General features: G+C 48.2%; 1 protein-coding gene and 1 long non-coding RNA gene across 2 annotated transcripts; one reads left to right on the forward strand and one right to left on the reverse strand.

Moving 5' to 3' along the window:
• Nucleotides 1–838: 838 nt before the first annotated feature.
• Nucleotides 839–11,303, forward strand: LOC135184229 (uncharacterized). The gene is made up of 3 exons (XR_010305926.1): nucleotides 839–913; nucleotides 3,422–3,569; nucleotides 10,695–11,303. It is a non-coding gene; the product is annotated as an uncharacterized LOC135184229 (long non-coding RNA).
• Nucleotides 11,304–12,660: 1,357 nt separating this feature from the next.
• IRX3 (iroquois homeobox 3) lies at nucleotides 12,661–16,462 on the reverse strand. The gene is made up of 4 exons (XM_064160399.1): nucleotides 15,873–16,462; nucleotides 14,221–15,325; nucleotides 13,643–13,709; nucleotides 12,661–13,001 (listed from the first exon to the last, which is right to left on the reverse strand). Exons 1-4 carry the CDS (start codon nucleotides 16,086–16,088, stop codon nucleotides 12,947–12,949), a joined length of 1,443 nt encoding a protein of 480 aa, XP_064016469.1. The 5' UTR covers nucleotides 16,089–16,462; the 3' UTR covers nucleotides 12,661–12,946.
• Nucleotides 16,463–24,131: the final 7,669 nt, after the last annotated feature.

Below are 24,131 nucleotides of genomic sequence, written 5' to 3' on the forward strand. Positions count from 1 at the left end.
GATCATGCTGCTGCTTGGGTCAGTCGCACATTACACTCCTTTTGAGCTCTCTAAAATACGTGGTTTGCCTTACTCTTGGCAGTGCTCCTAAAGCACTGATGAGAGTGCAGTTACTAAGCACTTTATAGCTCTAGTCTGTGTAAGTTAGGTGGGTTTTTCTGAGTTCCCATGAAATTTTTGTAAAGGGTGTGTAAGAAATGCCTGATCCAATGAAGAAAATACCAACTGATACATTTGCTTTCCAGCATGTAAATAGAGTTTAATTTAGCATAGAGAAGCAACTAAGAATCAAGTATTGTTATAGTAAAACACTCCCTTTCATCTGGAGTTACATGTGATTCCGTAACAAACCGAAATGTGCATGATTTGTTTGTTAGTGAAAACGTGGCTAGTACCGAGTTTCACTCTCTGCCATTATCTCACTATATTAAGTTTTGTGTAACATGAGCATTCAGAAGCAAAACCTGCATGAAATCTTCCAACTGTGAATGCCTTTTCATTGTAAGAATTTGCTGTGAATCTCTGGAAACTTGCTAAGTCCCCAGAGGGATAAGAATTCACAGATCCAACTAACCCCTGAGGGTCATGTTATCACACAGATTAACTATTCTCAACCAATTTCTGAAATTCATTAGACAGTTAAGGCTTTCTATCAACATTAGGAATGTGTACTTTCTTTTTCTACCTATTTGTCCTTAAATATATTTATTAGGTCCCTGACACACAGTGGTCCTTCTTCCTTTTATTAATCCGCTTTTTCCATGTCCCTGAGGAAGCATCTCAATTTCACATGTTCAGCTAATTATTCTTGTAATTATTCCCTTTTTTTAAGGAGCCAGGACACAGTCCCACAAGCTTTAATACATAGTGCTATTCTTCAGCATTGTGGTTGGAGAAGTCAGTATATTTCTCAGTAAGTATCAAGAAATATGATTTTTTTTTTAACCTAGATAAAGCTTTGAGTTGTAAAATGAAATATGATGTGCAGCATTTCCCAGAAGCCAGCAGTGTCAGTGACTGACTGAATAAAGCCAGGATTCTGTAGGAAGTGCTTGAGAGACAAATTCAGCAGAACACAGATTTTTATAATATCTAAGTCTCAGATAAGGTCTTTCCTGCTTAATCTGATAGGTACCATGGACTGTGGTTGCATATGCGGCTGGCCAGGACATTTAGGGTGAACCCTGTTTGTTGCATGTATTCATGGAAGTAAAGTCTCATGAAAAGATTGACTATTAACGAAAGACTGGAAGTGGCTTCCTGTGTCATCCACTTCCATTTCCTGTCAATACAAGCAACATATCCCATAGCATCCAAAACTAATTTATCAAGGTGCTCTGAAAGCAAATAAAGGCTTGCTTAGGGAGTTGAGGAGTTTGTTGCTTAGTTGGTTAGTTTGGGGATTTATTCTGTCATGAAACCTCCCTTTTCTGATGGATTAGGATATGGTTTTAGTTTCCAGGTATTTGTGGTTTGTTCACATCCTCTGCTTCTTGTGTTAACGTTGTCTGAGAATGTCTAGCCTGTAAACTGAAATAGCAGCTGCAGGTCAAACTGAACTTGCTGGCCCCATAGTAAGGAACAGGTTGAAATGCCTGTGGGTACAAAGTTTGAAGGTGCCTGAGAGGATGGCCTAGGTGACTCTTGCTCTTATATCTAAGGAAACATCTTTGAAGGAAAGTGTTATTTCCTTCACAAGCAGCTAGGGTTTGGGTTTTTTTTTTCCTTCTAGAAAGCTTCTGCAAAACGATAGTCTGCTCTTACACCAAACCATTTAATAAGTTTAATTAAATGGGAGCTTATGATAATTAAACCAAAAGCCTAAGGGCCCTCTTCTGTGAGGACTTACTCCTCGCATAAGATCAATTTCCATATAATTTAGACAACAAAATAGCGGAACAGTGTTCTACCATCTAATTTCTATGAAATTGGTATTCTCCAACCCAGATTTATATTACACTGTAAACACACTTCTTGTATCTTAGCAGAAGTGAGATAGCTCCAGTAAAAGTATTGGAGCAGAAAAGAGAAAAAAAAAAAAATTAAAAGAGGACCTCTGCTGTTAAAAGAAAAAAAGGAATCTGCAAATTAACCCCATAATCTGATAAACTCTGCACAAGCATCAAATATCCTTAAACAAATTCTCTAATGTAGTAGCTACTTGTAGGTTCTTCTTTCATAACAAATTTGCATATTTACTACTTCTGGGTGTTTTCTTCAACTAATGTTTGTGATCAATGCTAGAAGAGAAACCACACTCTGTATTTTGGAATTCCTTGCCATCTCCCTGAGTGTCCCAAAGGAACAGTGCTGTGCATTATCTCCTTCACCACCTGTATTTATACAGCACTTCAAAAACAAAGCTCCGGTACTACAAAGAATCAATGGGGCCTGATTCTTCACTACCTTACTCCAATTTTGCACACTCTGCTGCAGACAAAGCCATTCCTCTTGCAAATGATTGAAATGGTGAGGGAAGTCCTCGGCCTTCCCTGCCAGCATGGGAAAAAAAACTGGTTTCAGTCCTTTCCCAGTCCCTCCTGCAAACACAGGCACTAGGAACATAGGTGACCTACATGAAGGGGGAATGGGGACCCTTTTTGTTCTCCCCTCCTTGCATGTGCAGCATGGCTGACAACTGATACCTTGGTATTTGGTGGGTTTACTGCAGAACTTCTTTATTTTGCATGAGTTGGATTGGGTATTTTGGGGTTGGGTTTTTTTTTTTAAGGAGAATTAAATTAGTGGTTCCCACTACAAAGGGAGGTTCATTTTGTGCTAGTTTTCCTTACAAATTAAAAGAGTGGTCCCATATTTAGGGAAGCTATAGATCTGATGACTATAGAAAGGGTGAAACCATTGTTTGAACAGGCTGGATACCAAATGACCCCATGCACAGCTACTCCCTATTAGATGCCAGTGATTAATTGCTCAAGGTTAGAAGATAACCAGGTCAGAGCCTTATGAGATACACACTTCCCACTGACAGTCAGAGAGCAGACATCCATATCTAAAGTCTATTTGTACAAATAATAGGGAGACATCATCTCTTGTACTGCAATTGAGTTTATCATTATAGCTTATAATGCTCATCCCTCTGTTTTTAAACCTTTGAGACACTGACTGTCACAACTCTGACCTACTCTTTTGCTCACACTACAGAGTAATACAAGGCCCAGTGGTTAAAACTCAACCTGAGTGAACCAGAATTATTCCCTGAAAGACACAGCACCTGGAAGATCTCTTCTTCTTGACGATTGCTCTAGCTATTAGTGGGCTTTGACTCAAGCACACAGAGAAATGTTGCATCCTGAGGGTCATTTTTGACAGCACTCAACATGGAAATTCATTTTCTTTAGAATTGTCAGAAGTGGCTTACAAAATACCCAAAGTATTCAAAATCTGTGACCTTTACCTCCAGGCAGAGACTTTGTCATGGTGATCTATCTCTCCGTGGCCTTAAGGCCAGATTACTACAACACACCTTGCAAAACCAACCCCAGGCTAGAGCTGCTCGAGGGACCTCACCTGGGGAAGCTGGAGAATCCTGAGCTCAGCAAATCACATAAGTAAGTATGATCCAAAGTCTTTTTTTCATTATTGGCATTTATAGTGGTTTTCAGGGGACATGGACACAGCAATTATTTATAGTTACAAGTGGCAGCCAAAGGCATACAAAACTTCCCTCTCTTGTGGGACAGGGGTACCACTCCTCTTGGAGGTACCTAAAGGTAGTCTGAAGACATGTCTCTTCCCACAGGGACTATGTAGACATGGGGATCCAGGTGCCTGGCTGTCCAGGGCAGCAAGAGCTAGAAAGGCAGGTTGTACTGCCCAGAAAGCTATTCTCTGTCTCTCCCCAAGAAAAAGGTTAAGCTAGGAAAGCTCACCCTATGGCTTAGAGGGTGGTATCTGGCTTTTATGCTGCCAGCAGACCCTTTGCAGCATCTGTGACAAGCTTGAGCTTCAAAACATAAGTATGCTGTTTGGTATCTATGTAGATTTAGAATAATAGAAACTGACAAAGGCAGAAAAGAAATGACTATTCATGCATTCAATTTCCTCCCTGATTTCCCTAGCAAGGCATAGTCATTTGCCATTGTATGTTTCCTAGGATTATGTCGTGTGGTGCCAACAGTACACCTCTCCGTTCTGTTGTATTTACAGCAAGGTGGCTTCTTAATATTAATAGCAAGTTTGTCTTTTTTTAACTTTTAGATTTTCAATATTAGAAATGTTCTTAAAGAAGACCAACATACTAGAACCCAAACCCATTTGAAGGTTCTATACCCAAACCTAGATCTGCATTCTACAAGTCCTCCTCTCTTTATTACAAACAAAAGGAGAGCACACCATACCCCATACATTGTAATTAATCAGATACCCCAAAACTCCTGGAGGGCTATTTAAAAGGGATTCAGTTTGGGCAGGTTTGGAATTTATCCAAGTTACAGGATGAGTTCCAGAAAATACTAAGAGGATACAAGATAGGAGGAGATAGGAATAGGAAGGAATCCTCATCAGTTATGTGAGGCTGGGGAAACTCAGGTGTGCGAAAGGGAACTAGGGGAGGAGGATGAGGAGAAGATTGGAGAGGTGGTACTCTTCCCATGATAACTACTGCAACTCCACTGAGCACAGCTCACATGAAATTTTGTTTGCTGAGACTTTGTATGCACCCATAATGATAAATATTAGTATTAATTTATTGTAAGAACAGTTGTGTAGAAGTCTGAGCTGGGTTTTCATGCTTTTGAACAAATCAATGCCTAAGAGAAACTTTCTGCTGTTACATCAAGTCTGAATGTAGCATTTGAGAAATGGCCCAGGCAAATGCCAATTTATCTTAGAAAAGCAAAGTGGCCTGATATAAATAAAGAAATGGAGTAGAAAGTGAACAGCAACATACAGAACTGAGTTTCAGGGCAAAAAGCAACCTGGTCACAGCCTGCCCACCTCTAGGTCTCACCATCTGGTTTCAAACATAGTTCGTTAAGATTAGTATACCAAGTAAAGTCAAAAACACTCTTAGTTCACACGAAGCACCGAGATTCCAAACCCTGGTGATAAATAATGTACAAAGGTGCAAAAGCACAATTCTGTTTGTCCTGAGCCTCTTGTTGGGGAGATGTGAGGGGTAAGGAGCAAAGCGCTGAAGCAGAGCTGCCACCTGCACCGGTGTGGCAGGGCACCAGGAGTGCCCAGGAAGCCAAACACCCTGCATGCCACGGACAGGCTCCAGCCACAGTGCACTGAGGCTCTTTTCATGGGAAGCATTTCATGTTCCAGCACCTTGCAAACACAGAGCCCATTTTCCAGGATGCTGAAACTTTGCTGTTATTTTACACTTCCTTCCCAAAAAGCTTCAAAGTCTATTTTTTTAACATATATTTATTAAAACTTTCTCGCACTGCTCAAAAGAATATTTGAATGGCCGCTCGAAACCTCGCTGCCTAGTGACTGCCAGCTTGCTGAAGAAAGGAGGCGAGGGAGGCTTTGCTTTGGGGGGGTGGGAGGGAAGAGAAAATAAAGAGAAATCGGCCCAGCTTCAAAGGGCGCATTTCCATAATTGCCCTGTAACTTTGGCAAAATAAATCTGAAGGGCTGAGAAAAGCGCAATCTCTCAGATGAGTGCACTACAAAAGCCCCAGAGATCCCCAGTCCCACTTGTTACCATTCTAATTCAGTGAGAGAATTCGGTCCCTAACCTCGGTAACAAAAGCCATGAAATCACTGTCCTCCCATTCCGATAGCCCATTCCCAAAGAATAAGACCTTATCCAGCCTTTGTCTCCATCCTGCCCGTGAACACTGGTACAAGTTAGAGTAGCATTAAGGGAAAGAACAACTGGCAGAGGTTTTCCAGACTGACAACTTAGCCCCTCAGGTTCTCAGTTGCAAATACGTGTGTAGGGGGAGATAGGGTCTGTTTCTGGCTTGTTTTATTATCGCAGCAAGCCCTTTGTGTAACATTTATGTAGCTGAATTTCCATACAAACTGTTTGGCTAAACTTCCCAGATGAAACACACATGCAAGTGTTATGCAGCAGCTGGAAAAGCAAAAATACCCTTCCTAACTGCTCCTAGAATTTAATGCTTGTCCTCAGTAGTACACAGCCTTTTTTAAAAAGCACAACAACAATAAATAAAATTAAAAGAGAAAGCATCTCAAATGGCTTTGCCAGTGCAGCCACAGTCCCAACTTTGTAATCCCTTGGTGGAAAAAATGACTGCTGAATGTGAATAGTGGGTCTTTTGCAGCAAAGGCCCAATCTCCCGTCATTTGGCCCCTCTCTGACTTTTTTATTTTCTCAATAAGACGAGCTTTTGTGGCAATGTTCAGTATGGACAATCAGGACAGCCTTATAAAGGGATTGAGAAGGGCACACAAAGGGTTGCGGCAGCATCAAAGCAAGCCCGGCAGCACAATAGAGATGACATTTTTACATCCCAGGGCTGGGGCGGGCAGGGACTGAATACTGTGTCCATAGCAGTGTCAGTAAACAATGAGCAAAGTGGGAAAGGGGTGAAAACACAAGTCAAAATCTTTTTATTGAAGCCCCCTACACATTCATTGGGCATTTTCAGCCCTGCATTTGAAAGCTCTTCCATTTACTTACTCTCCAGATTCTCCTATTTAACTAACTGACTGATGATGGCTCCATTTTGATATCCAAAGAAAAGAATGGGAATTCTTCCTGAAGTGAATATATTAATTCATGAGATTTAATTGCATTTTATTGGCAGGAAAGAAAATATTAGCTGAGTGGTGCAGTTCTTAAAGGGGCACTGCCATCTTTAACACTACACGTAAGAACTGTTTTTAGGCAGCACCAGTCTCACCTGCAGTACTAGTCCTGCCTCCTGGAAGCAGTGTTTTTATTTTCCTTTGCCAGTTTCCCGCATTTAGTTTGTTGCTTCTTCGGGATTGTGGGGGATTTTTGCATAACAAAAACAGGCTGGAGTGTCGTGCTTAGGTGGTTTCTCATCCAATTTCTCTTCCCCATGCCCAAGCTCTCGGTGTGTTTCAAAGCGCCAACATGAAAAGTTTAAAAACAGAGGATTTCACCCTTGTCATTTAGCCAATGCAGGTAATCTCAGCATGTACACAAATGCCAGGAAAGCAGGCATGAGCACTTAGACTTGCTTTTCTTTGCATTCTTTTTCCCCTGGGATCATACAGAAACACTTTGTTTAGTGCTAGGCTATGATTTAACACACTGGAGGAAATGTGTCTGTCAAGCACTTATTTCTGACGTTGTCTTCTGTAGGAATCACTTGCAAAAGTCTCCTTCTAAGAGAACCAGCACAAGTGCTGCTGTTCAATAGCCATCTCAAGTGTCCTTTTTCATTAAATTATTTTGGAATGGGGCAGCTCTAATCTCCTAGTGAAGCTTTATCTCTCTTGGAAGCAAGTTAGCCTGTAACACAGCAAATTGATGCTTTACTCCTCGTATCTAATTCCACATTACATCTATGGTTTTAGGCGCTTAAATTTTGCTGCTAAGGTATCTTGAGTATTGCACAGTCCAGTGTGAATTATACTGATGATTGCTGAGAAATTCAATAGAGTGACTCATTTACTGGAGAGAGAGAGAGAAATAGACATATTTTCTTTGCACTGTTTTGTTTGAAAACAAGTATATTAATGTATTAAACTCACAGCTTTATGCATACCTGGTAAGTAATTTTATTCTAGCCTGGCTAGCTGGCCTACTGACATGCATTTTCACCACTTCTAAAAATAATGAGGAATCCAACTGACACACATTTCTGGCTAGGAGTGCCAGCAGATCCCTTGACCTAATTGAGCATGCCTACACACCTTAGATTGTTTTGCATAACCAACTTAGACAGCAGGAACATTTCCAACCAGATTGATTGACATATTTTATTTCTAACTTAAGCTTAATCATGGCCAAGAATGATTCATTTATACCTTTCAGACTTTGGGAATTGACACAGGAGACAACCAAGCTGCAGACTCCAGTATAAGCAGTCATGTAAAGGAAAAAAAAATATATATTAATCTAGTACTTTGCTGCAGTTGATATTATAGAATGGATTAATTAGTTGGTAGGGAGTTACTTTATATTATAAAACAAAGGTCAAACCAGATTTTTTGCAGGAATGGTTTTATCCTGCATCACTCCTCCACCAAACATTTATCTGAAGTCAAGTACAGAATCTAACAGCAGTACCATAAGGTGCTGTTTGATTTGTTTTGTAAACCAACTGGACTGGAGCTCATCTCCCAACAATAACCAACACCGACTTCTAAAGCAAAAAGAGTTCTCAGCTTCTGAAGCATAAAGAACCTTCAAATAAATATCAGTAGTTTCCCACACCATGCCTTAAAGAGGAACAAAGCCTAATAGAATAGGTAGTAATAAAAGTGCTACTTCCAGCATGTGCGTATGTGGCTGCTCTATGCCAAAAATGTCCTTTAGCACTTTTTAACCATATTCTCTAGTGTGTCAGCAAAGAGACTCCATCAGAGTATTTAACATTGCTGGGAGCAAAGGAATAAAGTGGAGTCACTGTTGATTATTACTCATTAGCCACAAGGACATCCACTTAACATGTGAATAAATGAATGACACCATGTCCTAATGGAAATGGCCTCAGTGTACCTTTAAGCAAAATGTTGTTTAATATCTTCTATTTGCTGAATAGTAAAGAGGCCTGTTGGACATGCACAGTTAGCAAGCAGCCATTGTTGCTTTGTTCCAATTTCAGCATTTAATAAAAAAAGATGTTGTCTTGACTGCAGCAAAGGCAGGCCCCAAACAACCCCGGGTGGCAGCACAGCCTCATCTTCTGCAGATTCAGACTCTCACTGGCATCCTGAAGGGTTAATACCCATAGAGCAAATGAAGCCTTAGAAGGTACACGTTCTTCATTACTCTACATTCAAACATACAAAACAAAGAACATCAGATATCTTTATTGGTTTTCTTAGATAAAATGCAAGCAAGCTATAAGCCTTAATTTTCTTATTACCATTTGTTAACAAGGAAGATAACACTCTCAAAAGTACTTGATTAGGACTCCCTTTGATTTGTATCTTGTTATGATTTCTAGGGCATATATTTTTTTGTATTATTACTTTGGTACACTGATTGTTCTGATCAAAGTGATAAAAAGAGGTATTTTAAAAGTGTAAATATTAACCATACAGGTAAATCACACAATCTGAACAGCATCTGAAAGGCTGCCATGCTGGAGCATGCTTTGAGAAACAACTCATAGCTGAGATATATGCTCCTGCCTGGAAAGCTGGTAGGCTGGTCTGAAGGAGCCCTTTTGCCCTCAGATCCTGGCAGCAGTAACTTACATCATTCACTACTTTTTCCTTTCTTTTTTTCCTTTTTCTTTTTTTTTTACAACATAGCTACTAAAAACAGCTGCAGGTACAATATTGAAGGTATTTTCTATCACATATCTGAATACTTATGATCAGAACCCACCCAAGATACAAGTGCTTTTATGGGGATAAAGCAGCTTTAACTACTGAAGGAAAATAACAGCAAGTGCTAGTATAGATTGGGAGATGTATTTTAATGCATGGTCTGATTGTGAAAACGGTGCTGGATCTTTTCCTTACTCTTGGAATTTTGTCTGCATAACAGCTGTACTGGGGACTGCTCACTGGTATTTCTGTGATGGGCACTTTGGCTGTGGTGAATGGGGAGACTGCCACGGCCACTGCGCCCAGCAAACCACTCTCAGCAGAAGTGGGTTTGACAAGTTGGAAGTCTCTTTCTCTTGCCTCCTTCTCCTCCTCCTCCTCCTCCTCCTCCTCCTCACCCGTATTTCCTCTGGCCACCCCGCACAGACAGGGAGCGAGTGGGAGATGATTACATCAATCAGTGTCAGGTCTGGGAGCTGTGATTTATGAATATGCATAATGAGCTCTCACCTTTGAGAAGGACTAGCTAGGGAGATAATTGATTGAACAGGAAAAGAGCAGCCAACAGCAAGAGAGAGAGGCCTCACTGCGCTGTCCTGGGCAGGCCTGGATGGGGCTCCAGTGAGGCTGGCAAGCTGTGAGAGCCATTTCTAAAACAAAATACGAGTAGGATTTTTAATGTTTTGTTGAAACACACATAACAAAATGTTTCCTCACAAAATTAATGGGAGTTTTCTCCACAATAGGGAAGCCAGGCAGGCACAAAAGCTGCTTTCCCTCAGCAGGGAAACCAAGTTCTCACTTCCAGAAGCCAAAGGGGCAGCTTTCCCATGGCTGCCATGCAGCCGCCACTGCTGCAGGAACATCCCCCTGGCCGGGAAAAGGGAGAGGGCTCTGCAGGGATGAGGAGCCTAGGGGCAATGCTGCAAAGGCAAAGAAGCCTTTAATGGAGCTAGAAAGCTGGGGATGCAATTGTTTTCCCATCGTGGTCTCATTATTTTCTTCCATCCCCTTTAAGCATCTGTCTGGCCACTGTGTGAAAGTTTCTATGGAAAACCCACCAGGATGTCCAGAGGAAGGGGATGTGGAAATTTGCCTCTAGCTTTCTCTCCCCCCACCCCTCCCATTTTACATGTCATTAATCTTTTTTTTCTTTTTTTTCCCCCTTCTTTTCCTCAGCAAGAATTGGCTAAGGGAAAATCGAGAATACAAAGTGGATAAAATTTACATGAGAAATAATCCACTTTCTAACCACCCACCCACTGAGTTTCCCCTCATTTCAGGAGCATGTTGGAGCAAGAGAGGGGGAACATTTCCTGGCAGAGAGACAGACAAGACCTGTGAGAGCTGCGAGGAGGCGAACACCATTTCTAGGGAGAACTGTAGGCAGAGAGGACATATGGAGAAGAAGACAAAGGGTAAGAAAGCAGAGATGATAACACTGCTGCAAACTCTATGGGTCCCTTCCACAGCCTTTCTGGAGGGTCAGGGCTAGGACCAGCTCTGCTGCAGCCATCACTACCAACAGCCTGGAAAGCTGCAGGTGAGCACTTTATGAAGGCTCTCCCCACCAGAATGCCTGTCAGGAGGAGTATTAATCATGAAATATTAAAACACACATATAAAATGTGTGTAGACACACACACACACACGTTTACAGTCTCTCTATGTATAAACCTTATCGCTTACAAAGGGCTAGGATTTAGAATGTAGTTTAGCGGCCCAGTGCAACCCAATCCTATAAATAATACATTCCTATCACTATGACCTCAAAATGTCAATACCGCACAGCCCTGCGCATTTGCATATCTTGTACTGTCTAAACTTGAAGCATGTCAGCTATGTGCTTCTGTTTGTACTTTAACTTCATTTTAGCTCTGGCTTCCTAGCTCCCAGCAGCCTCCTCCTCCGTGGGGTCTGTCACCAAAATGAGAAAAGCACCATCTATTTAATCACCACCCCCATAATTATGCCATTTCCAAGACTGTAAGGAGAGGAAGGGTGAGGGGCCCTTCTCATTCTTTCCCTAGACAAGCCTGGGAACAAAAAACAGGAGGGAGCAGGGCTATGAGCTCTCCCTGCTGCCCCTCCAGCCGGGGGCGCAGCGACGAGCCTTCCCAACCGCGTAATTCTAAGTTGGGTAGGAGAGGGGAGCAGTCGACGCTCCTCAACCACCTCAACCTATGAGGCGGGAGGGGGCCGGGGCCCCCCCTCCGCTGCTGGAAGCGGTCGGACCTCTTCCGGATTAGGCTGCTTTTCAGCACCTCGCGGAGGAAACGAAGCCTCAAGTTCTCTGGGCCGGGGGACCGGCTCCGGGCACGGCGGAGAAACCGCAGCGCCCGGGGTGAGGCCGGCGGAGGTGCAAACGGCAGCGCCTGGGGCTAGTGCCCGGCTGAACCGCTCGGGGGTCAGAGGGTAGAGGGAGGGGACCTGGCTGCCTGTACGTGCCTTTGCGCCTTGCTTCGCTTCGCGGGCCCGGTATTTTGGGTCTGTAACTCCCGGTCGGATGCATCTCCCCGAGAGCGGGAAGGAAAGGTGCCTTCGGACCCGCACCAGGTCCGCGCAGCTCTGCGGTCACGACCAGCCCCGGACCCGCTCTCTGCGCACTGACACGACGGACTGGGAGAAAGGCACCCCTCGACACGCATCCCCCCTCCCAGGACGCGCGGCAGGGGCGAAGCGGGGAAGTAACACAGTTCCCTTCCCGACCCGCCGTGGCACTGACGACCACCGAAGTTTCAATTAACCGCGCTGCCACCGCGCTCCAAGGGGGTAAGGGCGGATCAATAGACGGCACCCCGGTAATAAGGTCCTTGGGCGGCGATGGATCGCCGCCTAGCCGCTGCCGACAGACACCACCCCCCAACCCCCCTCCAGGGCCGTCAGCTTTCCTGGAGTAGGGCGCTGCCCCCGTAGCCGCACACGGACTCGCTCCCCTCTCTCTGCAGTGCAGCCGCCCCGCCACCACCGACCGCTGAGCTCCGGGACCAAGGGACGGCGCCTGCAGGGGGCGCTGCCGCTCCAGCGTTCGCCCGCCGTCGCCCGACCCGGCAGTGGCAAAGGCCCGCTCCGCCTCCGGGCAGCCCCGGCACCGCCCGAGGATGCGCCGATCCCGCCGCGGTCTCGGCCGAACAGTAACAGGCGGTTGGGGGCGGCGGGGGGGAAGGGGGGAAGAGAGGGAGAAAAATAACTCTAGAGGTGGGGAAAGAGAGTGTAGTCAAAGTGGCAACAGTTTATTTATTAGCCAAAAATATATACTTTCTTGTACATCTTGGTTCACATATATGTACATTTTTTACCGTATGTACAAAAACAACAACAATAACCAAAAAAATCGAAACACCTAATTCTCACTGAACTTCCAAAAACCTCACAAACTCGCCTAATCCAGATGATAGTACAGAAGCGGGTATTTTTTTCCTTTTTAGTTTTAATATACGGACATGCTTACAGGTTGTAACTATACAGAGTTGGTTGGATTTGTTTGTTGTTGTTTGGGGTTTTTTTTTACAGTCATTACAGCAATAAAAAAAAACTATGATGATGACAACGCCGATAGAACCATAGCGGCATCAAGCTGGTTCTGGGGCCTGAAAAAAAAATGACACAGAAAAAAATATATATTTAATAGGATTTCTAGACAAGTTAGGCCAGTACAATATTTTTAGCATTAGTTTTGTTGTTGTTGTTGTTTTTTTAATCTAAATATGGAAAGTTTTCAGCATGACTTAGAGCAAAATTATTTAGCTACAAAAATACCACAGGCCCGATCCCCGTGGCTTCCGTCAATCAAAGGAATGAATGATTGATTTCAGTGACCGCTGCGTCAAACTCAGGACGACAAGGCTTAGCCGCTGAACTTTTCATGCTAGCCGAGGGTTTGTTTAAATTTGTTTTGTTCCTATTGCCGAATCGCGCTGGAGGCAGATCGGGGGGCTCTGGGGCAAACGGCAGGTCCCGATGCGCTCCTGCCCGGCCCGGCCCCAAGCCCAGCAATCTCCCGGCCCCGCCGCCCCGACCGCAGCTTGGCCTGCCTGCCAGAAGCGCTCACAAAGTCCAGAAGACAGAGCAGAAAATAAAAAATGTATGTATAATCAGAATAACCCACACGCACGCAGAGGAAGAACAAGAAAATGACCTGGAAAGGGAACTAAAGAAGCAGAGAAAATAAGCTAACCATTGACAACTCCCTGCATTATATCGTTAGGAGACTGGGGAAGCAATCTCTTACCGCCTTTGCACTGGCTGGAAAGCTGTCTTTATTAACTTTTTCTCTACTTCCAAGGCACTAGATCGATCTAAAAAAGAGAAGGGGGGGGGAAAGTTCCTTTATAGCCCCCGTTTTATTCCCCCCATCCCTGAATTAATCCTCTAGACTTCAGATCGCTCCACAAGTTGCAAATACGACAAAGCAACTGCTGTGCTGCAAGAGTGACCATCAGGAGGAAAATACAACCCTGGAGTAAGCCGTACGGCCGGGTCCTTCCCATAGACCATCTGAGCAGCAACAACCACAGCAACAAAAGTTATCTCCGTCCGAGAAACGTAACTCTTGGGGATTGAGACAAACCTGGAGGAGGTCCCCACTCCCACCCAGCCGCCGCCCTCGGGGGTCCCGCAGCCGCCCTCTCGCCACCACCTGAACCCCGACGACTGCGCCGAGACGAGTCGGACCATGGCCACTGTAAGGACCCCGCGGGACCGGCGACCCCCACATCGGCCCCACGCACAAGGTGCCGTGAGGCCTCTTGCTCCGCGTAGCGAGCCCCCCGCGGCGGCTGCTGGCCCGGCCCATCCCTCAGCGGTCACCTGCTCCGGCGGGCTCTGCGCTCTGCGCCTGGTCCGCGGGCCGCGGGAAGGCGGCGGCGGGGGGCGCCGCGGGGCCGGCCCCCAGTCCCAGCAGGTGGGGAGTGTTCAGTAAGGCCAGCGGGTGCGGGGCCGGGTGGTGGTGGTGGGCCGAGAAGGCGCGGTTGGTCCAGTTGGGGAACTTGCCCAGGGGACAGGAGGAGACGAGTCTGTGGGGAGGCGGGGGAGGAAGCGGCAGCGGCTGGGGAGCGGCCGCTGGAGGGGAGCCGCCGCCGGGAGACTTGCGGGGGTTGTCCGGGCTGGTGGCTGTCTCAGCCAAAGACCAGATCTTGGGCTTCGGCAGTGTGCCGGCCAAAGCGCCGTCCGTCGGGGAGGAAGCGGCGGAGGAGGAGGCGGAGGAGGGAGGCGAGAGGTGGTGCGGTGGCGGCTGGAGGGGCGGCTTAAGGGGCTCCAGGCCAGCAGGAGCTGCGATGGGGAGCTCGCACTTATGGTGATGATGATGGTGGTGATGATGGTGGAGGTGGTGATGGCGGAGGTGGTGCGGGTCGCTATCGGCGGCCTTGAGGTAGCGCTCCTCGGAGCCGGGCAGGTCCTCGAAGCCCTCGGAGCCCTCCGAGTCCGTCTTGGAGTCGGAGTGCAGGAGGTCGGTATCTTGCAGCTCGTCCTCCAGCTCGTCCTTGTTGCTCTCGATATTCTCAGTGTCAATGTTCTCCAGGTCGATCTCCTCCTCGTCCTCCCTCTTGTCCTCTTCCCCCTCGTGGTCGCTCCCATAGGAGTTGCCCTCCTCGTCCGTCCTGCTGCGGGGGGCCCAGGTCATTTTGTTCTCCTTTTTGAGCCGCCGCCGCGCGTTGGCGAACCAGGTAGAGACCTGGGTGAGGGTCATTTTGGTGATGATGGCCAGCATGATCTTCTCGCCCTTGGTGGGGTAAGGGTTTTTCCGGTGCTCGTTGAGCCAGGCCTTGAGGGTGCTGGTGCTCTCCCGGGTGGCGTTCTTGGGCCGCGACGGGTCCCCGAACTGGTACTGCCCGTAGGGGTAGAAGGCGGGGTGGTGGTGGGGAAAGGCGGCGTGCTGCACCCCCGGGCTCTCCTTCAGCTCGTACTGGGCGCCCTGCAGCGAGAGGGAAGGGGCGGCCCGGCTGAGAGAGCGCGTCGGGCCCTGCCCAGGACCCCTCCATCCCACCGCCCCACTACCGTTACCGGGAGCAGAGCCCCATTTCGGCAATAGCGTGGCGGCTGAGCCGAGCTGCCTCCCCGTGCGGCCGAACTCCTCGGCCACGGCGGTGCCGTCCCGAGTACGTTACGACCCAGGCAGTCCTGTCCCCCCGGCTGCCTCTCTGCCCGTGCCCGGGAACCAGGACGTGGCTTCTTAGGTGTGTGAGCGCGGCGAAGCCGCCGGCAGCCGGGTCCGGTCATCGCAGCCTTCAAAGCCTGCGGGCGGAGCGGGGGAAATCCGCGGGGTCGGCACTTCAGCCCTGCCCCTCTCCGGCGGCTCTTCCGAGGCAGGACAGCGATAACGCCTCATCTGTCCCCTGACAGCCCTCCCGGCAGCTTTCCCTGCGGCCTCCCTGGCTGATCCCCAGCGCGAATCGCTCCCGGGCCGACCCCGGCCCGATCATCTCGGGGAGGGAGCGGCGAGCCCCGGGGGTGCCTCTTACCAGTTGGGGAAAGATGGGCAGCTCGGCGGCGTAGGGCAGAAAGGCTCCGTAGCCCTGGGCGGCGGCGGCGTAGGGCGCGCCGTACATGGAGGAGAGCACGTTGGAGAGGGTCCCGGACGGGGTCAGCTCGGCGCCGCCGCGGGAGCCGCCGCTGCCCGGGCGCTCCGCCGGGTAAATCGGCCTGATGTACTGGTAGCCCAGCTGGGGGAAAGACATGGTGGGGGAGCGGGGGCAGGGGAGGGGGGAGGAGGAGGAGAAGGGGGGGGGAGAAGAGAGGAAGAAGGGAGAGAAAGGGGAGAAAGTAGTAGGGCCGAGAGCGGAGGAGGCAGCCGGGTCGCTCGCCCTCGCCGACCGACCGCACTTTCAGCGCTTCCCGCAAACTCCGGCGGACATGAAGGAGGGGAGCCGGGGGTGCGCGGAGGCCACGGGCTCCCTCCTGTCCTCGGCAGCCGCGGTAAACGATCCGATCGCTTCTTTCTTCTCTCACTTTTCCTATTGATCTGAGTGGACCCAGGTCAGGTCCTAACAGATTGCCTGAGATTATTGGGACTCTGGGTTCTGATTGACATTTCTAGTCTCTCACAAGCCCCTCCTATTTCTTTTAAGTCTCTCTCTCTCCCTCTGCCTCCCTCTCTCTCTCATGCCCAGAGCTCGTTCTCGCCGGGTTTGTCACTAGCTGCCTTTTCTCGCTCTCTCTCTCTCTCTCTCTTTTTTTTTTTTTTTTCTAAATCTGTTTACTGACGTCGCGATCTTTTATTTGAGTTGCTTTCAAATCTCGTTTTAGCGATCGCCAATCAGTTGTGTGTTCTACAAAGGTTTAACCCTGCCTCATGCTATTCTAATTATATAGAGATAGATTTAGATATAATTTCCTTCGTGCCCCCCTCCCCCCTCAGAGCATAGGAAGCTAGAGTGTCAGCTGTGAGCGGCACATAGGAGGGACAGGAAAAAGTTATGACATTTTAAAAAGTAAAGTGTCTTGTCTCCCCCCCTTTTCAGATTTTCAAATTTACAGCACATCCTTGCCCGTGTTCATTTTTGTTTTCTTTATTAAGATGTTGCCTTCTTCCCTTTCCCCGCTCAGGCCCTGGTGAGGGTTACACCTCCTGAAACAGATTTAAAAGTCTGTTGGATTGTTTCGGGGAAAATGCATTTACAGAGCTACCTTGATTTTTTCCTAAGGTACTGCATCTTTAAGAAGTTCTCTACATTTTGTCTGGGCTAAGAGCGGGCAGATACAGTGGAAAGCTAAGTTAATTTTCCTCCTAATAAGGGACTTCAAAGAGTTGTAGGTCACAATTTTACATCAAAGGCAGAAAAGAAGGCAAATTAAAATCTTAACAAAGGAGAGACGGGAGCAGCCCTCTGGGCCATTAGTAAATAAGTGGTGTGAAAAAAGGGACAATGACAGGCACTGGAATTAAACTCATTAACACCTTTTTGTCTTGGTGCGAAATCTCTAATTAGGAAATTTATGATCATTTTGCTTATTCCCTCTGTTCTGAATCACTACAAGGCTGAGAAGGAAGTACCTGGTACGTGCAACATTTGCAAAGGGAGCAGTGGCAGGGGCTTGTGAGGAGCGATTGGGAAGGAGTGAAGATACGTTTTAATTACCAAATAAGATTTTTTTAATTATTATTAACGGTCAACACATTTTAAATTAGGCTTTTTGATTGTTTGTTTTGCCTCCTCCCCTCCCCCGAAACTAGGGTGTGAGTTGCAGTTTAGGCTTGTAGAAATAGTTAAAGCTTGTCTCTGGTCAGCGCCAATGTACCCTACTCCGTGGCTGCGTGCACAGCCAGCTCAGAAGTTCAGACAACCCGAGGGAATGTGGCTGTCTCAAGGAAAGGGGACCTGAACCCGCCACTGGCATCTGCTTCTTTACATACTCGGAGTATAAATAAAACAAAAAGTTTGAAGGGTCTTTTGAGGAGTTGAAACTGGAAGAGAAGCCGTTTAACCATATTCCCCTCTCTCCCTAAATACTCTCTGGATTTATTGCCTTTAAAATATGATTTAGGTACAATATAACCACTGTGCCCACAGTATGGATTTTTATAACTACATTTCTTTAAAAATGAAATTCATGTCAGATTATGCAGTTAAAGGAATCGACCTTGGTAGCTTGCTATAATAAAACTATATCAGCTTGTAATAAATGCGGATTATAACAAAGCAAGCTTCAGAATTAAAATTCCCTGAATCAATATATGAAAATCTGTAGGAAACATCTCTAATCGTATTAAGTTCATCTTTACAGCATTTCCTATCTGCTAATCTAGTGCAAAAACAACTCTGAGTTGGACGAATTTATTTTCTTGTGTTCAGCGTTGCTGCCTTTGATAGTATAATGCAAGGGAGATAACAATATTAAACTCAGTTATAAGTTTATTTCTTTTTAATTCAAAAGGAAATCAGGCAGCGACCCCCACGTCCTGGCTGGCTTTAAACTTTTCTGTAGGAAGCACTCGACTGAGGCCAGGCGATGTTGAGGGAGTGGATGGAGAGTTCAGATGCAGACCACAACTTTTAATAATCTCTGCCTCAGGGATGAGTGTGAAAAATCGGACAAATCAGTCACCGTCTGATGCGGTCGTGCTCGCCACGCTGTTACAGCCAGGCTGTGCTCCCCACGGGCGGGCACGAGTGGCACACGGTGTCCCACACAACCGGCCCCGTCTTTTTGTGGATGCACGTCTGGCATAAACTATTTTGTAATTTTTAATCAGCAGCACAATCGATAATAGTTCCTGCTCCACGGGAGTCGCCTGCAGTGGCGGGCGGAGATGGGCTGGGAGCGGGAGTTCCCTGGGGCCGTGGCGGTGGGCAACCGGGAGCGGACACGGGAGGTGAGAGATTTATGTGTGCGAATAGATCCAGGTCAGGGTGAGGGATGGATTATTAATAGATAAGAGAAGGGGAGTAAACGTAGCCGAACCAAACAGTCGGGAGGATAAACCTACAGGGATGCAGTTCTCGGGTGACCGGGGAAGGGGGAAAAAAACGAAAAAGAAAAAAGAAAAAGAGAAAAAAGGCGAAGATGGCAAACGGTGCTGGAGAGAAGGAGAAGAGAAGACATATTCCCGGGGGTGTGGAATTGGTGTCCACAGCGAGAAGTGCCGCAAGCCTTGGGCAGCAGAAGGGTCGCTGCGGCGCCGCGACAAGCCCGTGGCTGAGAAGCGGATGGGTACGAGGCGAGAAGCGGCGGAGCTGAGACGGATAGAGCGGACGGGGGTCGGCGACAGGAGCGGAGCAAAGCCCCTTCCCCGCGAAGGAGGAGCGAGCAGGAGGGGGAGCGAAGACGAGCCGGAGGTGCTTTGCCTGGCTGAGGCCGCAGGGAGATGCGAAGGAGAGGCTTGGAGCCAGCTCATCCTCCCGGGGCGGCCGTGGGGAGCCGTGCGGGCCCGACGGCCGCCGCCCCCGGGGAGCCGCAGCGGCTGAGCGCTCCTAGCCGGACAGACACGTGTCTTCTGGCCGGGACCTGTCAAAGCAGCGAGAGCGGCTCCTGATTTATTACCCCAAACACACACTCCCCCCACTGCCCGCCCGCCCTCCCCCCATCCTCGCCTCCTTCCTCTCCCGGCTGGCTTACACGGTTCCCGAGCTAAAACCAAACCTCTCTCCGCTGCAGCTGGGCTTCCCCAACCCCGCAGCCGGCTCCGAGGCTGCAGGACCAACCCCTCCGGGAGGAGGTGCCGGCCGGACCCTGTCCACGGGCAGCACCGCGCCCTCCCCAGTCCCAGTCTCAGTTCCTGTCGCTCAGGACCCCCGCGCCCCTCTCCGCCAGGCAACAGGTGACGGAGGGGACCGCGGGATACTGCCCGGGAAGTTGCTCCGTCCCAGGGGTGTCTCTCTGTTGCACGGCCCGACCGAGCAGCCGCTGTGTGCTTGATTGAAAGTTGCGGCAGAGTATCGGCAGGGTGCGGGTTCAGGCGAGCGCCCGGTGCCGGTGTGCCTGCGTCTGGGCCCGTGGGAGCTGCGGCGTGTCGCACACCACCGAGGGAAGGGAATACACAAGCAAGGGGTACTAGGAGAAAGGACCGCAGTTAAAAAGGAGTTAAAAAAAATAGAGGGAGAGATCAAAGCGCTGGGTAAAAGACTCTTCAAATTACACGTTTGAAGCTTTTCCATAATTCCAAGGCGACAGATAGATAACAAGCTGCACATTCCTTATCACATATGGAATCAATCTGAAAGGAGTCTCTTGATCAGAATCTGTTAATTGCAATGACATATGATTTGAAAAGAAAACACAATTAATGACCCGTCGCGTTAAGGCTTTGGGACGAGGCCACTGCCAGTCCACGCTCTGCAGCCAATGTCAACTTTTTTTTATTATTATTATTAGTAGTAAACTATTAGAGGGAGACATTCCTCGAGCCTCTGCGACTGTTTTGTCTCCGTTCCTATTGTAGTTTTTTTTCAGAAAGGGGAAGAGAGGAGAAGGGGCGCACACCTTTCCTTCAAGGTTTGGGGAGCTCAAATGATTTACTACCTTGTCTGTAAATCTAATGACCTAAGGTGAGAAAAAATACTTCATCTTTTATTATTACCATTCGTGGTGAGCGTTACCAGGAAACTGCAGAACCCGTTTGAAATGGTAAATATATGTATCCATTTAAAAACCATTATTGCAGTGGTTTTCCCAAAGAGAAATAAAGCAAATCTCCCCATTCTCATTTTTTAGCGCCCTCTGCCCACGGCGCCTCTGTGTTCTGCCGCCCCTGCCCAAGACTGCCAAGCCTCGACCGAGAATTTCTGGGTACTGGGGTGGGGGCAGCAATGGGTGCTCCGAGGCTGTTTGTGTGCCACGCGTCCTGTGGTGTCAGAAAAGGAGGGAGCAACATTTGTAAAAGCTTTACTCTGACATTAAAAGGTAATGGCTTTGTTTCAGAAGGGAGAGGGAGAGGTTCATTTGAAGGTTATAAAGCATACACTTTAATAGGATCGAAGTGAAATTAGTTAATAAGAAAACCCTGGCCAGAAGCTCTCCGGGCTTTTAAGTGCTCTCCGGGCCATTTAGGGAAATTGAATAAGAACAGACTTCAGTTACCTGCGGCCCCAACTATTATCTCCAGTTCTGCACAGAGGCGAGAAGGGAAAAAACAGTGCCTGGGAGACTGAAGTCCAGCACACCTCCTGCCAGCCTATTTTCTCCAGAAATAATGTCCTCTTTCTGTTCGCAATCGTGTTCTCTTTTTTGCTGCTGCTGTTAAGCAGACCAGACTACATGGTGTACCACAAGGGGGTAAGCAAAGTTAAGAGGCCATCAGCAGATGCTGAAGACTCCGGGGCAGCCCTGAGCAGCAGCCTGGGCAAAGCTGGCCTCTTGGTGTTATTTTTTCCTTTTCCATGTGTCTGAGGTTGTTGGTTTTTTGTTTTTTGTTTTTTTTTTTTTTAATTATTGTTTTCTCTCTCTTTTTTTTTTTCCCCTTTCTTTCCCTTTCCCCCCACCATTGTGGTGCTTTGCTGATTTGCTTTCGGACCGTTGCCAATAGGTCACTATATTGTGTTACCTAGCTTCCTATCTGGTCTCTTTCTCCTTCCCTTCACCCTTTATAGTTTCCAGAGGTGTTAATAAAACCTTTCCTTTGGTAACTGGTTCATTAGAAATCCCAGCGAAACCTGGAAAGACTGCACGGAAAAGAAAATAAGAAAAGGAGCACTCAGGAATGATAGGTTGGGAGAAGGCTTTTGTCCAAAAAATGCATAATTGCTGTGAATCTTAGGAAACATTAATCTTTATAGGAATTTATGATTCATATCTGTGGTTTGACCGTTTAGATGATTTACAGTCTGCTAGTGCAATTCACTAATTTTATGCCAATATATTTGCTGCACCGGTTAGACTTTCCAGCGCCCGTCGGCTGTTGTGCCTTGACGCCGTCGGGCTGCTGCTGTGACTCCGGCCTCGGCGGTGGATGCTCACAGCGCTCCCCGGCAGCGGGGAAGCGGGCCGAGAGCTCACACAACTGTGGGAAACTTTGTCGCGCCGTTGTCCGTCACATCTTTAGCTTATCGGCCGGGCGGAGGCCACCCTCACCTAGCCCCCGCCTTCCTCTGCGGCCGCGGGATTGTGCGCAGCTCTGGCTCCTGCTCCGTCGGGAGGGCTCCAGCCTTTATAGACCGGAGCCGGGGATATTCCCGGTTTCTGAAGTTATACCAGCGGGTTTAAATCCAGGTTATTCCCCTTCTGCTGCTCCGGTCTCCCATACGCCCTCGGTAGAGCTGCCCGTATAGTACAACGGAGAACAGCTCCCCGGCCAGCACCGAGGGGGACTCACGCCTCCCCGGGCACTGACTCGCCCCCAGGGGCTTCTGCCTTGGGACGGTGCCTCTTCGGCGGCTCTCTTAGTCCGTCTACCCTCACCGGGAGGTGTCTCCCCTAGGGATGGAGACAATGTATCAGACGTGGGGGCCTGGACGTGCTGGTCCGACGGGCAACGAACCTGCCACTCAAACGGCAAATCTGGCAGCGTTCGGTGTCTGCGTGGAAGCAAAGCGGGGCAGTCCCAGGGTAAAATGTTTTCAGTACTCCCGGCCGCCGCCCGGGAGGGCCGGGGATGCGGGCAGCTTCGTGTAATTTGTAACTGGGTTTATTAGCTAGAGGGTAGAACACAAGCAAAGAAAAAGAGCAGCAGCTGCACCGAAGATAACACTACTCGGAGTCTAATCTTGTGACACAATCGTTAATTACTATTGTATTAATTACTATTTTTGCAAAACAGTCCCCGCCCGGAAGAGCTTACAGCCCACATCTGCTCTGGTTAAGAAACGATTCTCCCATTAGGTCGCAGGTAGCGTTTACAAATGGCAACACCTACGGAATCAAAGCCCGTCATCTTCCAGCCTGAGATTTTCTGTCCCATCGGCCTGGGTAGGATGATTTTGATGCCGATAAAATACATTTAAATATCAAAGTCTTTATTCACGTACACACTTCGTCCAAACTTTTAGATCGTGGTGGCGTAACTGCTTTATTTGCTCTTCATCCCACGGATGCTGCCTTATATCAGTAACAAACAAGCATTGATTTTATGGTAAAGTCACTTTGGGATGGGAATGAGTAACTCCAGGCAGTGCTATCACTGTATTACATGGAAATGGCCCAGGTAACAAGATGAACATTGATTCAGCATTATGTTTGATCAATAATGAAATAAGTAACTTCAGGGCCAAATTAAAATGCAAGCTGGCTTAACGCTGCCAGCTTCTGGGCTAAGTGACAAGGCTAATTCAGCAGGGAAATGGCAATATTTGCATTAGAGGCTGCATCTGTTGTTTGGTGGAAGAGGCTGGATCCGCAATAACGCTGGATAAGACTGAAGGGAGCAGGGTGAGAAGAATCTTAACGGTGCCCTGGCCGCTGTGCCCTGGCCGGTGGAGGTGAAGGGACACCTCGCCAGACCAGATGGGTTTTGCCCTCGACTTCCCTCAGCGTTTAGCCGCAACGAAGCTGAGCTGCTAGAAGTCCTTCAGGGCGGGTAACAGAAGCCCAGCGTCTCACAGATAACCAGATGGTGTTAAGCACTTAGCAAAGGAAATAGCCTTTTGTAAACTCGGCGGACGGGAGCCTGAACCCTGCCCGCCCGTCTTGGGAATGCTCCCAGTGTGTTTGGGAAGCGAGTGGGGCTGAGGAGGTGACTCAGGAGATGAGTGGGAGCACGACCAGAGCTCCCTGTGCTGGCGGCCTTTGGCCGGGTTTAGCCACGATTTTCTCCATGTCGGGTTTTTACAGCTCCCCATCATCACCGAGACGGCGACACGCATCGATTTCCGGTAGCGCTTCTCGCCTGCGGCTGGCCGGCACTGGCACCGGGACACGGGCCGAGTCACTGAGGGAGCACCTCGGCTGGGGCTGGAAAGGGTGTGAGGTGTGACCCTGTGCCCGAAGCCGAGTGGTGTGGGGAGCAAAGCCCCTAGCGATTCAGGGCCGCTGGTGGGGTGTAAGACCGGAAGCTTCGATGCACTGTACCTGGGGTAGATGCTAATGGTGGGAGGGCAACTAGCGCCAGGGTGGAGGAGCGAGGCTGTCGGGGATGTGCAAGAGAGGAGTGCAACAGAAACCGGTGACACTTAGTGCTGTGACTTTTAAAAAGTTTTTCTCTGGTTAAGACAGATTTTAAACATTTCCACCAATGTGGGAAAAAAACAACCAACCAAACACCCCGTTGCCGTCAAACGAATGCCTTTCCTCAAAATAACGCTTCTCAGCGCAGTCCAGGCTAACCTGAGTGTGCCAGAGATGTGTCTGCC

This window comes from Pogoniulus pusillus, chromosome 20 (genome assembly GCF_015220805.1).
Source record: "Pogoniulus pusillus isolate bPogPus1 chromosome 20, bPogPus1.pri, whole genome shotgun sequence".
In the NCBI taxonomy this organism is placed as follows: Eukaryota; Metazoa; Chordata; class Aves; order Piciformes; family Lybiidae; genus Pogoniulus; species Pogoniulus pusillus.

Bases quoted from the DNA above. Each gene is read 5' to 3' on its own strand.
- IRX3 (XM_064160399.1), bottom strand. From the start codon at position 16,088: ATGTCTTTCCCCCAGCTGGGCTACCAGTACATCAGGCCGATTTACCCG. The intron at 15,326-15,872 runs GTAAGAGGCACC...CTCTCGCTGCAG, and splicing joins TGCCCATCTTTCCCCAACTG to GGCGCCCAGTACGAGCTGAA. The intron at 13,710-14,220 runs GTGACCGCTGAG...TCTCTTTTTTAG, and splicing joins CGCAGAGCCCGCCGGAGCAG to ATCGATCTAGTGCCTTGGAA.